Source organism: Eurosta solidaginis, chromosome 1 (genome assembly GCF_040869045.1).
Source record: "Eurosta solidaginis isolate ZX-2024a chromosome 1, ASM4086904v1, whole genome shotgun sequence".
Classification (NCBI taxonomy): domain Eukaryota; kingdom Metazoa; phylum Arthropoda; class Insecta; order Diptera; family Tephritidae; genus Eurosta; species Eurosta solidaginis.
The window spans coordinates 294,629,664-294,651,990 of record NC_090319.1 but is presented as its reverse complement, the minus strand read 5'-3'; the positions used below and the strand labels follow the sequence as shown (position 1 = coordinate 294,651,990).

Sequence of the window (22,327 nt, the reverse complement as noted above, 5' to 3'; positions counted from 1 at the left end):
TTAAAAAAAAAAAATGGGTCCACTTAATCATATATTCCACGAACGAATTAAATTCAAAAAAGATTTAACGTTTTCAGAAGGTAATAAAATTTGCTATAAACTGTGCATACAACACTTTTTCCGAGACCCTGCAGATTCAAAGATAACGTACAATCATTACAGATTTTTTCAATTTTTTTTGAAAAATTATAAAAAAATTTGTAATTTGCGAGGAAGGATCTCGAAAACTTTTTATTTTTTTTGCAGATTTTTTTTTCTCTATAATCTCTGTTTTATTACAAAAAAATAAGATTTCCCTCAACAAAATCGATAGACTAATACAAAAGTTATAAGCATTCAACTAAATATATCCATTTAATACTTAAGAACCCTACTGGTACATATGTGTTAGTATTCGTATATCAGTTTGTTATCAGGTAGGTATCAGTATATCAGTTAGTTAGCGAATACTAACACATATGTACCAGTAGAGTAATTAAGTATTAAGTGGATATATTTACTTTAATGCTTATAACTTTTGTATTAGTCCATCGATTTTGTGGAGTGAAAGCTTATTTAAAAACAGAGCTTAGAGAGAAAAAAAATCAGCAAAAAATAAAAAGTTTTCGAAATCCTTCCTCGCAAAGTACAATTTTTTTTTATATTTTTGCAAAAAAAATTGAAAAAATCCGTAATGATTGTACGTTATCTTAGAATCTGCAGTGTCCAGGAAAAAGTGTTGTACGCACAGTTTATAGAAAACTTTATTACCTTTTAAAAGATTCAAACCGTTTTTGAATTGCTCAATTCATTCTTGGGATATATATGATTAAGTGGACCCAAGTTTTTTTTTTTTTTTAAAACGGCAATTCGTAAATATCTCAAAAACGTTAGCATAGAATGAAAAATAACATTGATTTCCGGAATCAGGCGGTGATTTTACATAGGAATTTCATAATGGGGTCTCTGGTGTAGGAAAAAAGTTGGAATTTGTGATCCAGTGTAATTTGTACATACATATATGTATGTGAATAACTACATTCCATCAACTAACGGATATCTCCACATTTACCAATTCGATAGGCCTTGGTTGCGGATGTTCAATGATGGCTCGCAATTTTGGCGTTGTTTTTGTAATTCGGCCCCGCACAACGAGATTAAAAACTATTACACGTTTATTACCTGTATGTTTGTATTTATATGCACACACAAACGATATGTAATTTAAAATGTTGCATGTGGCACTAAGCAAATTTGTTGTCAGCAATACTCAGCGGACGAGTGCAGATAAAAATATGCGAATAGCCAATGGAATTACCAAATTTTCTAGGCATTTTGAGAGATGCCATGCAACGAAATGCTGAATTGTAAAATATTCATATGAAAAATTATACAGACATGAATACTAATGCAAGTATATGTTTTTATAGTATATGAGATTTTGTTTTGCATAATTATGTTAATGGCTTTCGTTTTTATATGGCATTTTAATATTTTATATCGTGAGTCAAGTTTAGAAAATTATTCTAAGTAACTGAGCAAGATACTAGTTTTTGACGCCATCTTACAATAAATGCTGCACAAGAACACAATACTACCGTTATGTTTCGCTTTTCCTGCTGATATTTCAAATTAGTTGGCATGAATTAGGGTGCTCCTCATAAATCTAATAAACGATTTTTTCATGGTAAAATCTAAGTCAAAAGTATCACTTATAAATATTGGTCCCGATTTGAGATTAGGGTGGCGAACACTCATTTAATTTCAGTTTTTTATATATATGAGTCTTCTGATCCCTGTACAGCATGCCTTAATCGTTTTAAATCGATAGCAAAATTTATATGTGATATCGCTAACTAAAGTACTATCGATTCATGTTACTGAAATTCAAAAAACTCAATTTTATTTTTTTAAATCTTCATAGAGAAAACTTAATTTCGACTCCTGTGCGACGCATTTAAAACGTCTTCAATCGGGACTTATATGATATTTTATCTAGGTATTACCAAGGGGTGATACTGCAAAACATATTTTTTTTATTTATAAGTACCACCCTAATGTACATATATTATTACAATTTTATTTAAAATTTACACATATATTTAATACAAATGATGCTAATTTGTTATTTTTGTTTCTTTTTCTTACAGCCGTTGCACAAGATAGTTTCAAATGTCCTGATGATTTCGGCTTCTATCCACATGATCTCTCGTGCGACAAATACTGGAAATGTGACAATAATGTTGCGGAATTGAAGACATGCGGTAATGGACTCGCATTCGATGCTTCAGATCCGAAATTCCTTACGGAGAACTGTGATTATTTGCATAATGTGGATTGTGGTGACCGCTCACAATTAGGTAAGTGTATTTATTAACAAAATTGAATTAATCAGCTCTTTAAGTTATTGCCAGGAACATATTTTATGTCGACCCGACAGCCCTTTACTTTCATATACCGTTTATGTTGTTAGTAATACTTGGAAACCGTAAAAATTGTTTCCAACATTTTGGGCCTGCTAGGTCTTTGCCAGCTATAAGAAGAGTAAACTCTGAAACAAAAGTGAAAAGTAAAAGGTCTCCAGAATGAAAAATTTGAATACTTGAAAATTCTTATTTAACTCAACCATATTTACTTGAATATGGGATATTGTTTTTGACTTTTTCCACTGAGTGTCCAAATCTGAAAAAATGTTCGACCGAGCAGCATCTAAATGCTTTCGTAAAATATTAAAACCGCCACTGAACAAATTTACGAAAAAGCGCATACTTTTCGGCGCTGAATTTTGCATGTTAATGCGCAGTGTAATAATGACTAACGAGTTGAAGCTGTATGCTAGATTCCAGGAAATATAACGATCGTGTGCGACAAAAAATGCCAATTTCAATTAAATGAAAACATTTTTACTTGAGATCGTCCCACATATGTAAAAATGAGATTTCAGAGTATTATAAAGATGCCTCATTTCATAATTCTCAAATACGTCACTTGGACACTTTTTTCTTCTATTTCTTTACTAGCGTGATCGGAAAATTTTGCCCTGTCTGTAAATGTCCTCCTTATTATTCATGTTCTCCCCATTACCCAAATTAACTTGTTCTCCTTTTTCTCCCTTCCACTGCAACTATCACTCACACTTTCATTAATATTCACACTCCTAATCCCATAACCTCGCACACTTCAATTTCTTTATAAATGGAAGCTCTATACTGAACATTGAATACCTACTTCAAATAATTGCAGAGATATATCGAATTTAAAGAGTGAGCGTAGCACTGCCCACTCTCCCAAAATTCTATATGGACATACATACAGTAAAGTATTGGCATTTGAGGATACTTTGAACCAAACATTCTCAGATCTTTGACAAAATGAAATTTAAATTGCCCGAGGGCATGGGCCCGCTTACTTATCCAAAAATTTTTATAGCCGAAAAATACCAAGTACACAAGATATACTTCTTTGAAAATTTCCCAAAAAGTAGGCTGATTATTCTTCTCCCTTCAAATTTCCCTTTTTTAACCCATTCCCTTTTTTAACTAGCGATGCTTTTCTTTCTTCCTCTATCAATCACTGTTTTTTCTCTACACGTTTTATTCTCACCTTTTCTCTGCAATTTATCTGCCTATCGTTTTTCGTTTCCTCCCTTTGCCTATCTCACTATCTAACTTCATATCTCCCTCTACTCTTACTTTCTTTCTTCCTTGAGATTACCGTAACTACCTTTCATCTCTCTCCCCCTTTGCAATTTCCTCAAATGTTTTAATGTCTTAACAAGGGGTTACATTTTTATTTCATTCATTGGACTTCTCTCGAGTTATCTAAATATTAACAGATTCCACAATCCTAAGAACTTTTTGCAAAAATTATTCGAAAAAAACAGCTATGTGGTCCCATTTGAGACTAGCCTTCGACTTCATATTTGCTCTGCTCTTCCTAGGGTACGTTGTCTGAGTCACTTTTTACTAACTTCGTACCGAATGCCATTCCTTTCTAGGTTGTAACTTATTTTCAGACTTGAGAAGACTTAAAAAATTTTCCGGAAGTTGTAGAAATATTTACAATAATTCAGAAATAAGCACCGTTTTATTACCTTTATATTAAGTCCCTTTCATGTTTGTCCCCTCATTCCATTACGAATTGTTGACCCACGGAAAAGTCTTTTTCGGTAACTTCCCGTTGAGCTAGACACTTGATACTTAGAACATAGTTCAGATCTGGGAGACAATACAATGCAAGTGAAAAAAATCCGCTAGGTGGCGCACGGATCGATATATATAGAGAAAATTAATTTTAAAATGGAAATTTTGCGATCGACTTTTAACTAACTTCTCTGTGATTCAGAGACTTCAAACTTGGCACATAGCTTGCGAGTTGATGGCAATGCCGCCAGGTGGCAGACGAATCGAGATAAACGAAAATCCCTAAAAATCCCTGAAAAAATACAGGAAATCTTGCGATCGATTTTTAAGTTGGTGACAATACAATTTATAGAAAACAAGGTTCCGCTACGTGGCGTGCTAATTGAGATAACTACAAATCTCTGAAAAACGAGGGGAATCTTGCGACCGATTTTTGAGTAACTTTCCGGTGAGCTAGAGACTTTAAACTTGGGCCGTGGGTCAGAACCCGGTGACAATGCAACACTTGATCAAAAAAAATCCGCTAGGTGGCGCATTGATCGAGATATTAGGAAAATTAATTTTAATTTGGGAATCATTTAGTCCATTTTAACTAACTTCCCGGTTACCTAGAGACTTGTAACTTAGCACATAGTTCGAGACCCGGTGACAATACAATTTATAGAAAAAAAAGTTTCGCTAGGTGGCGTGCTAATTGAGATAACTAGAAATCCCTGAAAAAGGAGCGGAATCTTCCGATCGACTTTTGAATAACTTGCCGGGGAGCTAGAGACTTGAAACTTGGGCCGTGGGTCAGAACCCGATGACAATGCAACATTTGGTAAAAAAAAAGTAAGTAAGAAAACAAATTTTAATTTGGGAGTCTTTCAATCCACTTTTAACTAACGTCCCGTTTACCTAAAGACTTGAAGCTTGGCACTTGGTTAGAGGCCTGGCGACAGTACAACTTATAGAAAACAAAGTTCCGCTAGGTGGCGCGCTAGTCAAGATAACTGCAAATCCTTTAAAAAGGGAGGGGGAATGTTGTGATCGTTTTTCGAGTAACTTCCCGATGAGCTAGAGACAAGAAACTTGGGCCGTAAGTCAGAATCCGGTGACAATGCAATATTTTATCAAAAAAATTCCGCTAGGTGGCGCATGGATCGAGATATTGAGAAAAATAGTTTTAAATTGGAAATCTTGCAATCGATTTTTAACTAACTTTCTGGATATCTAGAGAATTGAAACCTGAAACATAGTTTAAAACTCGGTGATAGTGCAATGTTTGATCAAAAAATTTGAGCTATGTAACGCACAAGTCCAACAATTTAGAAGATTCGGCCATACCTTCATGCCTAGCCTCCTGAGTGTTGCAGGCGTTGTAGAATTCCACCTCGTTGAAGGTCCAACTCAACTTTTAGGCGTACGCCACTTTCACCACGATTCTTCTAGACTTTAAGGCGTATGCAAATTTCACCACGATTTTCAGCTGAGCCAATTAAGTAGCTGACACAAAAGGTGGAATTCTCTTGTTATGAGGCGAGGTGGAATTCTGTTGTTTTCGTCAGTGTTGTCAGGGAAACTTCCAATAATTCTCTTAAATCTTGCTATTTTGAACTAATAAATAAAGATAAGAATTTTCACTTAAGAATTACTTAAATTACTAATCGAAGTTGCAAATGCCTTTTTGTAGGCAGTACTAAAAAATTGAAAATAAAAAGATGATAAAAAAATTTTAAGGACTACCTATATATAAATGGACCAAAAAATATAATTTTTCCTTTAATACAGACATAGTCTTGTTGAATTTTGAATAAAAAACTTTAACAATGGCTCTTGTAAAAAATTTTGGGATTTAAAATTATAAAGGTAGAGCGAATGTTTAAATTTTAAATAATCAATTAGTTAACCCCAAGTACATTTTGTTTGCCTTAAATTGAAAGATTGCGCTCCACTTTTATAGTTTTAAATCCCAACATTTTTTGCAAGAGCTATTGTTAAAGTTTTTTAGTCAAAATTCAACAAGACTATGTCTATATTAAAGGAAAAATTTTCTTCTATTTTTTGGTCTATTTATATAAAGGTAGTCCTTAAAATTTTTTTATCATCTTTTTATTTATTTTGATTTTTTTTAACAAATTATTTTCTTTCTAGAACCCCCAATTTCAACACCTCACTGCTCCCGCCTCTATGGTATCTTCCCCGATGAGGCGAAATGTGATGTCTTCTGGAATTGTTGGAACGGTGAACCGTCCAGATATCAATGCTCGCCCGGCCTCGCTTACGATCGCGATGCACGTGTGTGCATGTGGGCTGATCAAGTGCCAGAATGCAGAAACGAAGGTAAACATTTTATCATAAATTCATTATATTTTCCACAATACTCACCAATTGTTACTGCTTTTGTGTTGTGCAGAAGTTGCTAATGGTTTCAGTTGCCCTGCTGCCGGTGAAATTGCCAATGCTGGTACCTTCTCAAGACATGCTCATCCAGAAGATTGCCGAAAATACTATGTTTGCATGGAGGGTGTTGCCCGTGAATATGGTTGCCCAATTGGTACTGTTTTCAAAATTGGTGATTCTGATGGTTCTGGTAACTGTGAAGATCCCGAGGATGTTCCCGGATGGTAAGTTACAGAAAAATTGCCCACGGTTTTATAAAATTTTTTATTTTTTTAATGGGCTAATATTTCACTTAATTAGTTTCACTTATTTATGATTTAAAATGGTGTTTGTTTTATGTGACTAATTTGAATTTTACTATTTATGTTTATATTGCAATTTTCTTAAACCTCGGTTTTAAATCAAAAGCACGCTATTAGGACAGCTATTCACTACACCCACGTTCACATTTTTCATTTTCATAGTTGTTTTTTGTACCCTATTTTATTAAATCATTAATTATAACGTACGCTCTAATTCTTTCACTTTTATCTCTGCACGCTTTGTAACCTCACAAAAAATCCTTTCACACTCACTTTTGCATATTGGCACGCTTAAAACTTTATACAAGTGAGCTTCCTTCCCTTCAACAAAATCATGTCTTCGTAGTTTTAAGTTTGCTCTCTTTGAGACATCCTCTAACCCATTTTTTACATTCTCTATCATATCCACATTATACAATTACAGTGAAGACTACTATGGTGATTTGGACTTGAAGAGCATCCGCAAAAGTGAACTCTTAGCTGGATTAAATAGCGAAGGTCGCACTAAGAATACAGCAAAAGCCAAAGCAGCTGCTGCTTCCTCGTCGTAAACAAATATCTCTCATAAATCCCCTTCCCTCCGTACAAACACACACATATAATTTTACACAATCTATGTGAACCTTATACTTTTCCTTTGTTTAACTTTCCATACTCGCATTAGACGAGTACCAAATGATCACATTTCATAAAAAATCAACTTTCTGTCTATTGAATATGCCGAGTTCTCCGAAATTTTTAAATTCTTCCAACTCATTGTCTCTATTTTCTACTCTCACAAGCAAAAATTTTCAAGGGTTATCTTACCCGAAGAACTTAAATATGCGTTAAAAAAAATTTAACTTATTTATACAAGAAAAAAATAAACTATATTTTGGATAAAAAATTGGCTTTCGAAATTCTCTAGAAGTAATACTCATATAATAAATTTACAATAAAAAAAAAACAATAAAGCAAAAAGAGTAAGTTAAATATCAGCATAATTACACTCTATTTGAGAGCATAAACACTTTACGCCTTCATTAAGAGTACAAGAGTTTGGAGAGTAAGCGACGAAACGAATGAATTTCGGAGCCGTTGAAATTAGATGAAAGAGCCAGAATGAATGAAAGATATTTGGTATAAAGCAAGAAAGAGATTGACTAAAATCTGTAATTGTCGCGTAAATCTTAGACATTTTTACGTTTAAGTGATTATTGATTGTAAGTTTATAATTTTATTTTATAAAGAGAACAAGAAAGAAAATGAAAAATATAAAAACTAAAAAAAAACATTAAAAACAAAGCTTTTTGGTTTCTTTTCTTAGAGGCAGCCATAAGAGGCAACGAAATTAAGGGTAAGAAAATAAAAATGTAATACTATCGAAAACTTTCTGAATTATTGTGTAGCGTTTTATCCTAATAGAAAGATCGTAACTTAAAAGCTTTGTTAACAAGCATTTATCTCAGCGAGATCAATATTAAAGACATATCCCAAGAGCCCGCTTAAAAAGTTTGCAGCTTGAACAAGCAAGGAATGTAACAGAAAGTTCTGCAAATTTAAAACTCCCGACAAATTTTTTAGCAATTGGCACAAAATACGCTTTGAACTAATTATTTTTGAATTGCTGTTTCTAAACATTTTCGAAAAAATGTATAAGCTTCTGAGGTCAAGCCTTCAACAACGGGAAATATGAATACTGGGGAAAAGCTAGTTTGAGTTACAAAAAAATTGACGAAAGTCCCAGGATCATCTTATCACACTGCCGAAGAACGTTTTTGTGCTTCAATAAATCTTGCTTAGTGAAAACAAGCCAAATATTGGCCAACCAAAACTATCAGCAGACGCACAGTTGGATAATAATCTTTCATCATCCCTAATTAGGAAAAACTTAACCATGCCAACCCATTTGTTAGAGTCACACGTACCAAGCAAAACACGGTATTAAAACGTACAAAAAGGAAAAAGTTCCAAAAAAAAATTCAAAATGTATTTCCCTTGCACGTAAGCTCTATAAGATGAAATTGGGGAAAAAAATTATGGACCACCAAAAGTATTTGAAAATGGACCTAGAAACGTTGTCCAGTTCTACTGCTTGCAGTCCGGAGAGGACATTCCTATTTCGTAAAAACCCATACCAATAGAAAAGTTTTCGCAGAAAGGTTCTGAATTGGAAAATTATGTGTGAATAGTATATTTTCTTATCGAAAAAAAAACTGTCCAAACAGAAAAGTTATTTGTAAATGTGGGCATAATAAACCCATACCATTCTTTACGATGAGAACCATAAACACAGAAATATACGTGAACGATTGCCTTCATAACGTGTTATATTATTCCTACGCTATCATAATGGTCCAACTATGTTATTTCTGGACTAAGCTCCAGTAAATTACGCGTGTGTCACCCAAAATTGGTTCGAAGATAACAATGTGCTATATTATAGCAAAAGCTTGAAACCATCCAAAGGGCGTCTGTCGCGGCCAACTTAGAGATATAGTGCTCTGATAAAAGCAAAACATTTGAAAACAACAAAAACCATTATAAAAGTAAAAAGAATGTGGCGAACAGTATGGCTTTGTACAAACCTTGATGTCGGAGCTCTGCAGAAGAGTTCGGTCCCATGGACAGCAATGAAAAAATGTATACTATTTCTTTGCACGTCACTGGTATAAATATATAACTCTATACCAATAAAAATAAAAAAACAAAAATATACAAAGTAACTGTTAGCATTTTATGCGCATTTTTTCATTTGCGAAACTTTTTGTCCTTATTTTCCGAGATACGTACCTTGTAACAAAACTGTTACTGCTTCTCTAGCAGGATAGTTCGATATGTATAACTTGAGTTTTTGAAAAATAATTTTTATTGGCTTTATTTATCATTATTAGATTTTTTACTCGAAATTTTATTAAAACTTTATTTCAGTTTGTACATTAATTAAAAAAAAATAAAGCATGCCTGTAAAAATATGTGATATATATGTATTTGCGTTTCGAAAAGCTCTTGTTTGTGTGTTTGATCTCTAAGGCCACTCTCAGTTCTATCCGTACCATACCTACATATGTCCATTACCATTCTATCACATTTTATCGTTTCTCTTTTCAACTAACTTATGTAAAGAACTTATGTAAAAATGTCTATAATATGTTTCCGATACCCAAAAAGGACCTCATACATACCACCGACTCTAAAGATACTAACATATTTTAAAATAAATTTTTAGTGGAACTATATTATTAACATTATAGGTTCAGTTTTTCCAGTAAACGCTATCTGCAATACGTTTGAATATCCTTATTTCCTTCAACTAGGCAAATCAATTTATGCATTTTCTTTTATGTTAAAGCTTAGAATTCAGGTTTAAGAAAAGCAAAAAACAACATTAAGCAAATTTAAATGAAAGTATCAATAATAACTTTGTTAACTGGCCTTATTTTCGCATTGCACGTCTTTCCTGAATGTTATTTGATTTCAAATTTTGTTTTAATCTTTTTAACTCTCTTAAGGTCTTCGGCTTAAATTTAACCCATTTTAGGAAAACAAAAGGTGTTTCACCCGAAAAAATTTTGGTAATCATTTTTAAAATTTAGTAAATTTCATATATTTTATAAACCTAAAAGATACTTGCGATTTTGGCCTCATGTAAAACGGTGTTTTTTAAAATTCTGATCTTTGGGTATAATTCCTCCCACTGTAAACAATTTTTTTTTTTATTTTTCTTTCTGTCCAGAATTCAAAAATCTTATTTACAACAATGTCTGCTTTCTTTGACTTTGAATGTTTACACCTTTTACAGGTTAAGTTCAGAAAATTGAAATTCATAATTTTCAATTGAAGTTTGAAGTATTTGTATTTCAGAAAATGACAGATGAAATTTAGAAAATTACAATTGTAGTTCAGATAGTTGCATTTGAAGTTCAGAAAAATTTTCGGTTGAAATTTTCTGAATTTTAAATAATTCAGAAAATTACAAATGAAATTTTCTGAGCTACAAATTTAAATTCTGAACCACAGTTGACATTTTCTGAACTTCAATTTTAAATTCTGAACCCAAGTTGTATTTTTTTGAACTATATATAGAGATTCTGAATTTAAGTTTAAATTTTCTGAACTTCAGTTGTAATTATCTGAACTTAAATTGAAACTTCTGGGGACTTATTCTGTGACTCGATTCGAATGAAAACGCGATTCCAAAGTATGCCATAAATTTGCTATTGGGATCAAATTTAACCCGAAGAACTTTAATGACGTTAATACAGTAGAATTTTTGAATATAAAGAAAAAAAAACTGCTTCCGCAACCCTGATTTTGGTGGTGAAAAGTTCAAATTTATTTACACCTGTATACTAAGCTTTAAAGCTTTAAGTCATAAAAGGATAAATGTGTTATAGCCCATTTCATTAATGCATGTTTACATTTGTACATAACAAACAATCTAAATGAAATGAGGAACATATTTAGTAAACTAACAATTTCTTGTTAAAGTGTTTTATACATATTCAAGGTGTTTCTTACATGTTTTATGTGTATAGTTAAAAACAAAACGGTAAATAAATTGCAAGTTTAAAATGTCAACATTTAATTATGTTAGTTGTATTACTCATTTTGTATATATACAACCTAAATATTGATTTAACTTATCGTAAATAGTAATCGAAGTTTTACATAATGAGTTCCATACCAAAACGTATTAATTTTTTTTAAATATGGAGAGGATTTAACTTCAATTTCTAAAACCGATTTAATAATTTTTATGGTGTGAAGTGGTGTGTGGTGCGTAGTCATCGTAACATGCCATATACTTTGCCTATTGTAGAAAAGATATGATTGTTCCAAGTTAATGTTGTGTTAAAATGACACCAAGATTTTTTGTCGTGTCGACAAAGTTTATCGGAGCATAGTTCAATGCTATTTTGGGGCACTGATCTATGTTAATGGTTTTTTTTTTTATAAATAAAGATGCATCGAAACTTACTTGGGTTTAAGACTAGCCCGTACGCAGTTATTAATGGAGGCTATTATATTTAAGAATTTCAGGCAGTTCATTTATATATAGAACGACTAATAAGGGTCCAAGTATAGATACTTGGGGAACCCTTGGCTACACTTAGAAAGTTTGACATGGAGCTACCGACGCTTACTGCTTGATATCTCCCAAGAAGATACGTATTTACTAGCTCCAAGGCTGGTGCTGAGAAGCTGAAAAGCGTTTTAAGTTTTAAGCATAGTAATCGTATGTTTGTAAAAATACAGAAATTGTTAAATTTAATTTGTTAAACGGATTATTGTGAAAAAATAATCTTATAACTAATGTAGTTGTTATTGTTTTTGTGTGTCGAAGGTTTTGGGGAGTGTAATCGTTGTTTATGGTGCTTTGCCGGCTATGGAACCTGTACTATCCGGTAACAAAGCACAATTAAGGTATTAGCCGGATCATAGTGTCATAACGTCATAACGCCCCCGCCCCCCTCGCCAGAGCGTCGCCTGCTAAATATGTGTATGATACATTTATATTTGTAACAGGATTCCCCTCGCGTAGACGAGCTTGAAAATCGGGTTGCGGAAGCTTTGAAACTATCAAGCTTTGCATTGCGCTTATCAACCCATTGAAACCCTTGTAACAAATAGTTTTTTTTTTATGTCCGTGATTTGTCGATTCTTTGGAGATTACTCATTTCACGTAGATTTGCGCAAAAATTATAAAAGATTTAAATAAATGGAACAAAACTGAAAACTATTTTTCATGCGAACTTTGAAATTCAGCTGATCTTTAATTGCAAATTTTTTTCAGAATTAGACAGTAAGTTAACTTGATGATCTCCTGTATGATTGAATAATTCAAAAGCCACTGTCCATATTTGAGTAAGGTGAGGTAAGGCTAAGGTAGCAGGTACACAATGCCCTTATATAGGACGCACTGCCGACACTTCCATATGGATAAATTTTCAGCGATTTTTGATCCTTTTTTTCTTCTTTTTGTAACAACAAAAACACTCGAAGGTTTTGGGACGATTTATATTCGACTTGGTAACGATTTAATATGACTACATTGAGTTTGCTAGGCAATTGGGTTGGGGACGCTACAAAACCTCAGTTTCCACCTAAAAATACGTTGAATCCCTCTGGGATTAAGGTGAGTGGCGAATGGAAGCACCTTTGCCCAACCAGGTTATTCCAAGTTAGTTTTTAACAAATCACACATACTTAAGTAGTAGCAAAAGATATATTAACCCTCAAAAGAAATTAGTGAAGCTTGTTATAAAGTGATAGCGTTTGAGCATCGCGGCAATTGGAACAAAAACGGGAATATAAATCCACTACACAAAAATTACCCCAAACGTCGGGTTATTATTTTCAGAGTCAAACCTTTGTAACGACTTTTTTTTATCAATTTCTTCCATTTCAAACAATAACTAATAGGAAAAATTTTTCCGGTTTCTTATTTCGTTGAATTTTGAGTTAAGTTCATATAAAACAGCCTTTCAGATTCTTACTTCTGCTTGTTCTTACCAAATTGTTTGCTGATTATAGTTCCAGTGATTAATATATGGCAAAGTTCGCTGATTAACTAAAAAAAGAATTATCTGAACACAACAATGCAATTTGCACCAAAGCTAGATAATTTCAATTAAATTACATTAGCAAAATAAATATTTATTTGACACAACAGGAAATAATACAAAACACTAAAAATCTGATTGTGCTTTTACTTTGCTGCTTAAGTTAATAGAAAGTTAATGTCGACGCAATAAAAAGTCATGAGGCATGAAAACCACAGGCGACAACAACGTGCATAGAGCGTAATATTCTAAACTATTATAATAAACAACACAAATACAAAATATTTATACAAACCATACAAACAAAAACATCAAAGACTAGAAAATGCTGAATGCGTAAACACATACGAATACATACATACATACGTATTAGGCTGGGTCGATTTATTAACCGATATCGCGCCATCGATTTTTCGATAGGATTTGGGCTCAGGAAAAAAATTTCAACTACGCATACCAAAAAAAAAATAATTTTCGAAGTTGCGAAAAAAAAATGGCAAAAGGGTAAATTTTTCGACCAAAACACTCCCCAAAACATAAAAAATTTTTTTTTTTTTTCAAAAAACTGTTATCGGCAACGTTTTTACAATTTTTTGGGTATGCGTAGTGCAACTCTTTTTTCTTGAGCCCAAATCCTATCGAAAAATCGATGGCGCGATATCGGTTAATAAGTCGACCCAGCTTAATACGTATATGAAATTGTAAAGAGAAAGTACGAAAAACGCATTGCGCTAAGCATAAAGCACAAAGTCAAACAAAAATGCCATCACAAGCACAGAAATCAAAGCAGACACAAACACAAACACATAAACCTATAACAGGATAAAAAGCAATAGTAAAGGTTTGCGAATGAGGTTAAAAAGTGTTTATGTTTAGTCACAATTAAAAGTTAAATTTGCTTTGTATGTTCGTACTTAACTAACTACAGACGTAAGTATATACCTTTTTGTATGTGCTTCTATTTGTATATGTATGTGTGAAGTGGGATGTAGACTATGTAAAGTTAGTTGGTGACAGGAAAGTAGCAAGTGTAACCGCATTTTGCTATTTGCAATGACTTTGTTGTTGGTCTGTTGTCGGTTTCCTTCAATGGTTTGGTTGGTGGTTTGGCAGTTGGTTGGTTGGTTAACTGGTTGTTTTTGTTGGTTACTTGGCAACACTGAAGATCGCATTACGCTGGTAGGATTTTTAGTACATAGAAAGATTTGCATGTAAGTATGGCGCTGTGTATATACATATGTACATATGTTTTTATAAAAAACAAACGAAAATTTTTTAAATGAAATAAACAAAGCAGAATGTTGCGTGAATAAACGCAGACAAAGTGTAATTACACGCAATCTTTTTTCTTTTCGTTTACACTGCCAATTACATTTTCAAACAAGTTTTATACCCACTTGCTTTGTTGTATACCAAAATAGTTTAAGGCTGGGTGCGAGTTCGCCTAAATTTTAGGTACCTAAACTAATATTCCACTGGAACTTTCCAGCACTGCAATAATTAAGGTAAAAAGCTGTCAGAACTTTGCGAGTTAAGTGATTAATTATGCTAGGAAAATGATAAGAAAATTTTACATTTTCCCCGTTTGCAATATTTATGCATGCACAGAGTAGGGAGCACTGCGATCCATGACAGCTAAATAATCTCTAGATAGAAAACAAGAAGGTTCGGCGGTTCCGGGGAAGTTGGCCACATTTTTTCAGCTGGTGGAGAGGAACGTCCTCCATGATATTGCTTACACTCGGCATGTGAACTATATCCCACTAACACTCTAGGTCCACATGGCTGGTCATTGTGAGAAGATTGTTATGCGCGCTTGATCCTCCTTTTGCAATCTTCTAAGTCCAGCATCCACCAGAAACCATTGGAGACTCCGCCAACAGCACTACAATATATTGGAAGCCCAGTCGCCACACCAACTAAAGAACTAGTCATCGTCCACTGAACCATGGTATAAATATTACTGCTCTCACATAAAAATTTTTTTTTTGGTTTTGTTTTCATAACAGAAATATAACAAACTGTAATACATGGTATAAATATTACAAGGTAAAACCGGTGAGAGCCGAAATGACGTTTAAAAAAATTTTAAAATTCTCAATGCCCTCACATTTTAATTTTTATACTCAGTTGAGCAGAGCTCACAGAGTATATTAAGTTTGATTGGATGACGGTTGGTTGTACATATATAAAGGAATCGAGATAGATATAGACTTCCATATATCAAAATAATCAGGATCGAAAAAAAATTTGATTGAGCCATGTCCGTCCGTCCGTCCGTTAACACGATAACTTGAGTAAATTTTGAGGTATCTTGATGAAATTTGGTATGTAGGTTCCTGAGCACTCATCTCAGATCGCTATTTAAAACGAACGATATCGGACTATAACCACGCCCACTTTTTCGATATCGAAAATTTTGAAAAACCGAAAAAGTGCGATAATTCATTACCAAATACAGATAAAGCGACGAAACTTGGTAAATGAGTTGAATTTATGACGCAGAATACGAAATTAGTAAAATTTTGGACAATGGGTGTGGCACCGCTCACTTTTAAAAGAAGGTAATTTAAAACTTTTGCAAGCTGTAATTTGTCAGTCGTTGAAGATATCATGATAAAACTTGGCAGGAACGTTACTCCTATTACTATATGTACTCCTAATCAAAATTAGCAAAATCGGAGAAGGACCACGCCCACTTTTAAAAAAAAATTGTTTTTTAAGTAAAATTTTAACAAAAAATTTTATATCTTTACAGTATATAAGTATATTATGTCAAAGTTCAACTCCAGTAATGACATGGTGCAACAAAATACAAAAATAAAAGAAAATTTCAAAATGGGCGTGGCTCCGCCCTTTTTCATTTAATTAGTCTAGGATACTTTTAACGCCATAAGTCGAAAAAAATTAACCAATCCTTTTGAAATTTGGTAGGGGCATAGATTTTATGATGTTAACTGTTTTCTGTGAAAACGGGCGAAATCGGTTGATGCCACGCCCAGTTTTTATACACAGTCGTTCGTCTGTCCTTCCGCATGGCCGTTAACACGATAACTTGAGCAAAAATCGACATATCTTTAATCAACTTAGTTCACGTACTTACTTGAACTCACTTTATCTTGGTATGAAAAATGAACGAAATCCGACAATGACCAGGCCCACTTTTTCGATATCGAAAATTACGAAAAATGAAAAAAATGCCATAATTCTATAGCAAATACGAAAAAAGGGATGAAACATGGTGAGGTAATTGGATTGGTTTATTGACGCGAAATATAACTTTAGAAAAAACTTTATAAAATGGTTGTGACACCTACCATATTAAGTAGAAGAAAATGAAAAAGTTCTGCAGGGCGAAATAAAAACCCTTAAAATCTTGACAGGTATTACATATATAAATAAATAGCGGTATCCAACAGATGAAGTTCTGGGTCACCCTGGTCCACATTTTGGTCGATATCTGGAAAACGCCTTCACATATACAACTACCACCACTCCCTTTTAAAACTCTCATTAACACCTTTCATTTGATACCCATTTCGTACAAACATATTCTAAAGTCACCCCTGGTCCACCTTTATGGCGATATCTCGAAAAGGCGAACACCTATAGAACGAAGGCCCACTCCCTTTTAAAAATACTCATTAACACCTTTCATTTGATACCCATATCGTACAAACGCATTCTAGAGTCAACCCTGATCCACCTTTATGGCTATATCCCTAAATGGCGTCCACCTATAGAACTATGGCCCACTCCCTCATAAAATACTCATTAGTGCCTTTCATTTGATACACATGTCATACAAACACATTCCAGGGTTTCTCTCGTTTCATTTTCCTACACGGTTATTTTCCCTTATGTTGTCACCATAGCTCTCAACTGATTATGTAATGTTCGGTTACACCCGAAATTAACCTTCCTTACTTGTTTTATTTTGGTTTTGTTTTCATAACAGAAATATAACAAACTATAATATATTTGGTAATTCTATAGGACAGCATGACCCTCTTAATACACGTCCGAAAATATCAAGAGGGGTATCAAAAGACGCATTTTGGACCCAGGATCGGAATCCGAAAGCGGAGGTAAAAAATTTTGGGTCTGTCAAGAGATATTTGCAAAAGAAATTTTGAAAATTTTCTTGTGGTTGTTGTAATTTTGATGATTTTGTCGTACCCACAAAAAAAATTGTGAACATAAGTGTTTTGCGCGGATATATTTTTGGCCTACAAACCGGTGTTGGACCCACCCAAGGTAATTTTTTATAAGCGCGGTCAAAGGCCGCCAATGCAGAAAGGTGTTCTGCGCAAAAATACTATGGATTCCACCCTCGATTTCGGAGCACTCCGGGGTGATTTTTCGGTTTTTCGTTAATATCTTTTGAGCGATCTAAAATATTTATTTTCCGCCTTCGGATTATTGTTGTCGAGGTTAATACGAGTCTTTTTACACCTCTTTCGGTACTTTTGAACGCGTATTACCAGGGTCATGCTGTCGTATAGAATTACCATATATTGTTGCGTTCTAACATTAATATTATGATATTTTATCCAAAACCGAATTTTTTATTGGTGGAAATAACTTTTTTTGGTGGCAAAGAAATTTCAACGGTCAACCGCATTCCAGAATTTATAATTCATAATTGTATTGTGGTTTCCCGCGAAAAGAAGCTTCAGGCCACGATCCTCTTCTGTGGAATTTTCTTCAACAAATTGTTGTGCCAAGGTGTACGTAAGAGATACATAGCTACTAATAATAACAATTTAGTGTGACATATATCCGAGGAGATTAAGGTCTAGCTTTCCATCCAATTTGAAAGCTACGTATCGTGTATTTATTTTTCTACGAACTGGCTCACCTAAATACATGTTTTATTCCGAGCCAAAACTTTATCTGCTAAGGCGAACGAACTTTTGGTGCCAAGGTAATGCCGAGGGACAATCGATACCATTTATACAAATTTTCTTAAATATTTTTGATGGATAGGCCAACACACTAGCTCTAGACCACGGCAGCAGACGCAGACGGGAAGATCGCCACTGATTTAGGTGAAGCAGGTGCGGGAAGACTTTGATCTCTCTTGGTGCCCTCTGTTGGCGTCAGTTATCGCGAAACAGGGTTAGCTGGAGTGACTTGTTACGCAACGACCAGCGTCTCCTAAACGGTTAAGCGCCAATTAAGGAATTTATCTTCCAACCGTGAGGAACATTTGACACTGCTGATCTCTTATTAAGTGAAGTTTCAGCATATTTAAGGGTTAAAGACGTATCAACCACGCGAAGAAGCATGAATGAAAAATCAATAGGAGTGGTTCCAACATTCGCTTTTTAATTAGAAGAGGTTAAGAAGTAAGGTCTTTTCTTTTGTCCCTTTGCAAAAATGGGACGTGTTGAGGCATTCACTATATTGGCAACTAATTTGTTTGCCATATATGTACATAAAAACGGATTTAAAACTTTTCGAAATATTTTTTCACTTACATATCTCATAAGCATTTTATTTTTTTGGCATTTAAAAAGTGAAAAATGTCATACCAACAAATTTTGTGTGTTTTCTTTGGTTTGGCATTTCCACAAAGTTTAAGAGAGTGATTTTAAAATTTTTTTAAAAATCAAAAAACCATCATGGCCGCCAAGAAGAGTAAATGGTTTTCCCTGGTAATATTTATACCATGCGCTGAACAATACGGTACATGCCATGTTACATGCATAAGCGCATATCGACAAAAATAAATAAAAATAAAAATCAATTTCTATTTTTTCGTTCAAGTTTGACATTTCAAATTAGGTTGAAAAGTAGGCTCAAAAAATTCTAAATTTTTTCTTTTGCACTACCTGCCGACAGCTCAAAAAATTCTAAATTTTTTCTTTTGCACTACCTGCCGACAGTTTCCAGTGATTTAGGTTTTTTTTGTATTTAGGTAGCAATTTAGGCAAACTCGCACACAGCCTAAGTATCAAATAGTGACGGATGGAACATTTTTGACACGACTTTGATACAAACTTTAGGTAATTTTTTTACTAGTAATTATATAAGTTTTGAAATTTATCGTTTAAGAGTGGATACTTATTCGATGCAAAGCTAATGAATATATAACGTAGATGTGTAATTTACAAGAAAAAGAAGATTACCATCTACTAAGATGGACGGTTGGGACTGAGAAATTATCCGTCTATGTTAGTGGATGACTTAACTTTCGAGTTTCAGGCAAACTATAAAATTCTTTCCAACACTCAAATAAAATTCCATTTTAACCTTAACGTAACTTTTATACTTCACAAAGAAAAAACAGAATCTGAGTTTAGCTTAACGACTAGTGGATTGGAAGCACAAAATATCCGATTTTTTAACGGTTTTGTTTAGCTTGACTCTGTGTAGCGGCCGGCCTGTCGGCCGACACGAATTTAGTAATTAAAATATATGTAACTTCGCGATAAGCTACAAGCTTCAAACTTGGACCACTGCCAAAGCAATAATAAGAAAAAAATCCGATAGCTGGCGCCTGGATCGAAATATTTCAAAAAATCGTATTTGTGGTCCGATTTGGCTCATATTTGGAACACCTAATACATACATGAACAGAAAGCGACCTATGAAAAAAATCACCGCTAGGTGGCGAAACGATCGAGATATTCAAAAAAATCGTATTTTTGGGCCGATTTGGGTCATATTTGGAACAAATATTACATACAGTCCGGTAGAAGTGACATAAAATACTTTGGAGTTCGAGGAGGGACAAGCATACGTGGCGCCGAGTCGAGTATAGACTTTGGAAGGATTATGTATTGAGGACTTAGATTGTGACAAATTGTCAGGAAAGAGGCCTTGTAATAATGAGTCACTAAATGATCTAAATAGAATTGGAAATAAGTAAGGAAGGCTAAGTTCGGGTGTAACCGAACATTACAAACTCAGCTGAGAGCTTTGGAGACAAAATAAGGGAAAATTGCCATGTGAGAAAATGAACCTAGGGTAACCCTGGAATGTGTTTTTATGACATGGGTATCAAATGGAAGGTACTAAAGAGCATTTTAAAAGGGAGTGGGCCATAGTTCTATAAGTGGACGCCCTTACGAGATATCGCCATAAAGGTGGACCAGGGCTGACTCTAGAATGTGTTTGTACGATTTGGGTATCAAATGAAGGGCGCTAATGAGTATTTTAAAAGGGAGAGGCCTTTAGTTCTATAGGTGGACACCTTTTACAGATATCGCCATAAAGGTGGACCACGGGTGACTCTATAATGCGTTTGTACGAAATGGATATCAAATTAATGTTACTAATGAGGGTTTTAAAAGGGAGTGGCCCTTAGTTGTACATGTGAAGGCGTTTTCGAGATATCGACCAAAATGTGGACCAGGGTGACCCAAAACATCATCTGTCGGGTACCGCTCATTTATTTATATATGTAATACCACGAACAGTATTCCTGCCAAGATTCCAAGGGCTTTTGATTTCGCCCTGCAGAACTTTTTTATTTTCTTCTACTTAATATGGTAGGTGTCACACCCATATTACAAAGTTTTTTCTAAAGTTTTATTTTGCGTCAATAAACTAATCCAAATACCATGTTTCATCCCTTTTTTCGTATTTGGTATAGAATTATGGGATTTTTTTCTTTTTTCGTAATTTTCGATATCGAAAAAGTGGGAGTGGTCATAGTCGGATTTCGTTCAATTTGTATACCAAGATAAAGTGAGTTCAGATAAGTACGTGAACTAAGTTTAGTAAAGATATATCGATTTTTGCTCAAGTTATCGTGTTAACGGCCGAGTGGAAGGACAGACGGTCGGCTGTGTATAAAAACTGGGCATTGCTTCAACCAGTTTCGCCAATTTTCATACAAAACAGTTGCCGTCATAGAATCTATGCCCCTACCAAATTTCAAAAGGATTGGTAAACTTTTGTTCGACTTATGGCATTAAAAGTATTGTAGACAAATTAAATGCAACAGGGCGAAGCAACGCCCATTTTGAAATTTCTTTTATTTTGTATTTTGTTGCACCATATCATTACTGGAATTGAATGATGACATAATTTACTTATATGCTGTAAAGATATTAAATTTTTTGTTAAAATTAGACTTTTAAAATTATTTTTTTTAAAAGTGGGTGTGTTATACTTCCGATTTTGCTAATTTTTATTCAGCACACATATATTAATAGGAGTAATGTGCCTGCCAAATTTCATCGTGATATCTTCAACGACTGACAAACTACAGCTCGCAAAACTTTTAAATTATCTTCTTTTTAAAGTGGGCGGTGCCACGCCCATGGTCCAAAATTTTACCAATTTTCTATTTTGCGTCATAAGCTGAACTCATCTACCAAGTTTCGTCGCTTCATCGGTCTTTTGTAATGAATTATCGCACTTTTTCGGTTTTTCGAAATCTTCGATATCGAAAAAGTGGCCGTGGTTAAAGTCTGATATCATTCATTTTAAACAGCGATCTGAGATGAGTGCCTAGGAACTTACATACCAAATTTCAGCAAGATACCTCAAAATTTACTCAAGTTATCGTGTTAAGGGACAGATGGACGGACGGAGATGTCTCAATCAAATTTTTTCGATACTGATGATTTTGATATATGCAAGTCTATATCTATCTCGATTCCTTTATGCCTGTACACCCAATCGTTATCCAATCAAAGTTAATATACTCCGTTTGCAAAGCACGCTTAGTATAATAATAGGCAGTTAAATAAAGACTAAAAACTTGAAAAACAAAAATACTAAAAAAAATGTTTAATTTAAACGGTTTTATTGAAAATAAATACTCACATTAAGTAATAATAACAATAAAAGCTAGAAAATAATTAGTTAGGACCTAGGTACTAGTCACCACACTCCTCATCAATCTAGGGCGTTGATCAGACAATTAAATAAAGGCGTTAGACGCTTCAAATTTCTTAAAATATGAGGCATAGCATAACCTGATTAAGATTCAGTTGGTCTTACTTATGACTGTCAATAC

At 33.9% G+C, this 22,327-nt stretch overlaps 1 protein-coding gene across 2 annotated transcripts in view; it reads left to right on the top strand.

Annotated features, from left to right (window-relative positions):
- Positions 1–22,327, top strand: part of Gasp (Chitin binding Peritrophin-A domain-containing protein Gasp) — a 146,136-nt gene that overhangs the window by 99,966 nt on the left and 23,843 nt on the right. Inside the window, exons 2-5 of one of the 2 annotated variants that reach the window (XM_067761100.1) lie at positions 2,130–2,339; positions 6,255–6,443; positions 6,517–6,727; positions 7,230–8,089. In XM_067761100.1, coding sequence (XP_067617201.1) covers positions 2,130–2,339; positions 6,255–6,443; positions 6,517–6,727; positions 7,230–7,356 — 737 coding nt within the window. In that variant the 3' untranslated portion in view covers positions 7,357–8,089. Of the gene's footprint in view, positions 1–2,129; positions 2,340–6,254; positions 6,444–6,516; positions 6,728–7,229; positions 8,090–22,327 lie in introns of those variants that run through there. The other variant, XM_067761101.1, reaches the window with a different exon arrangement.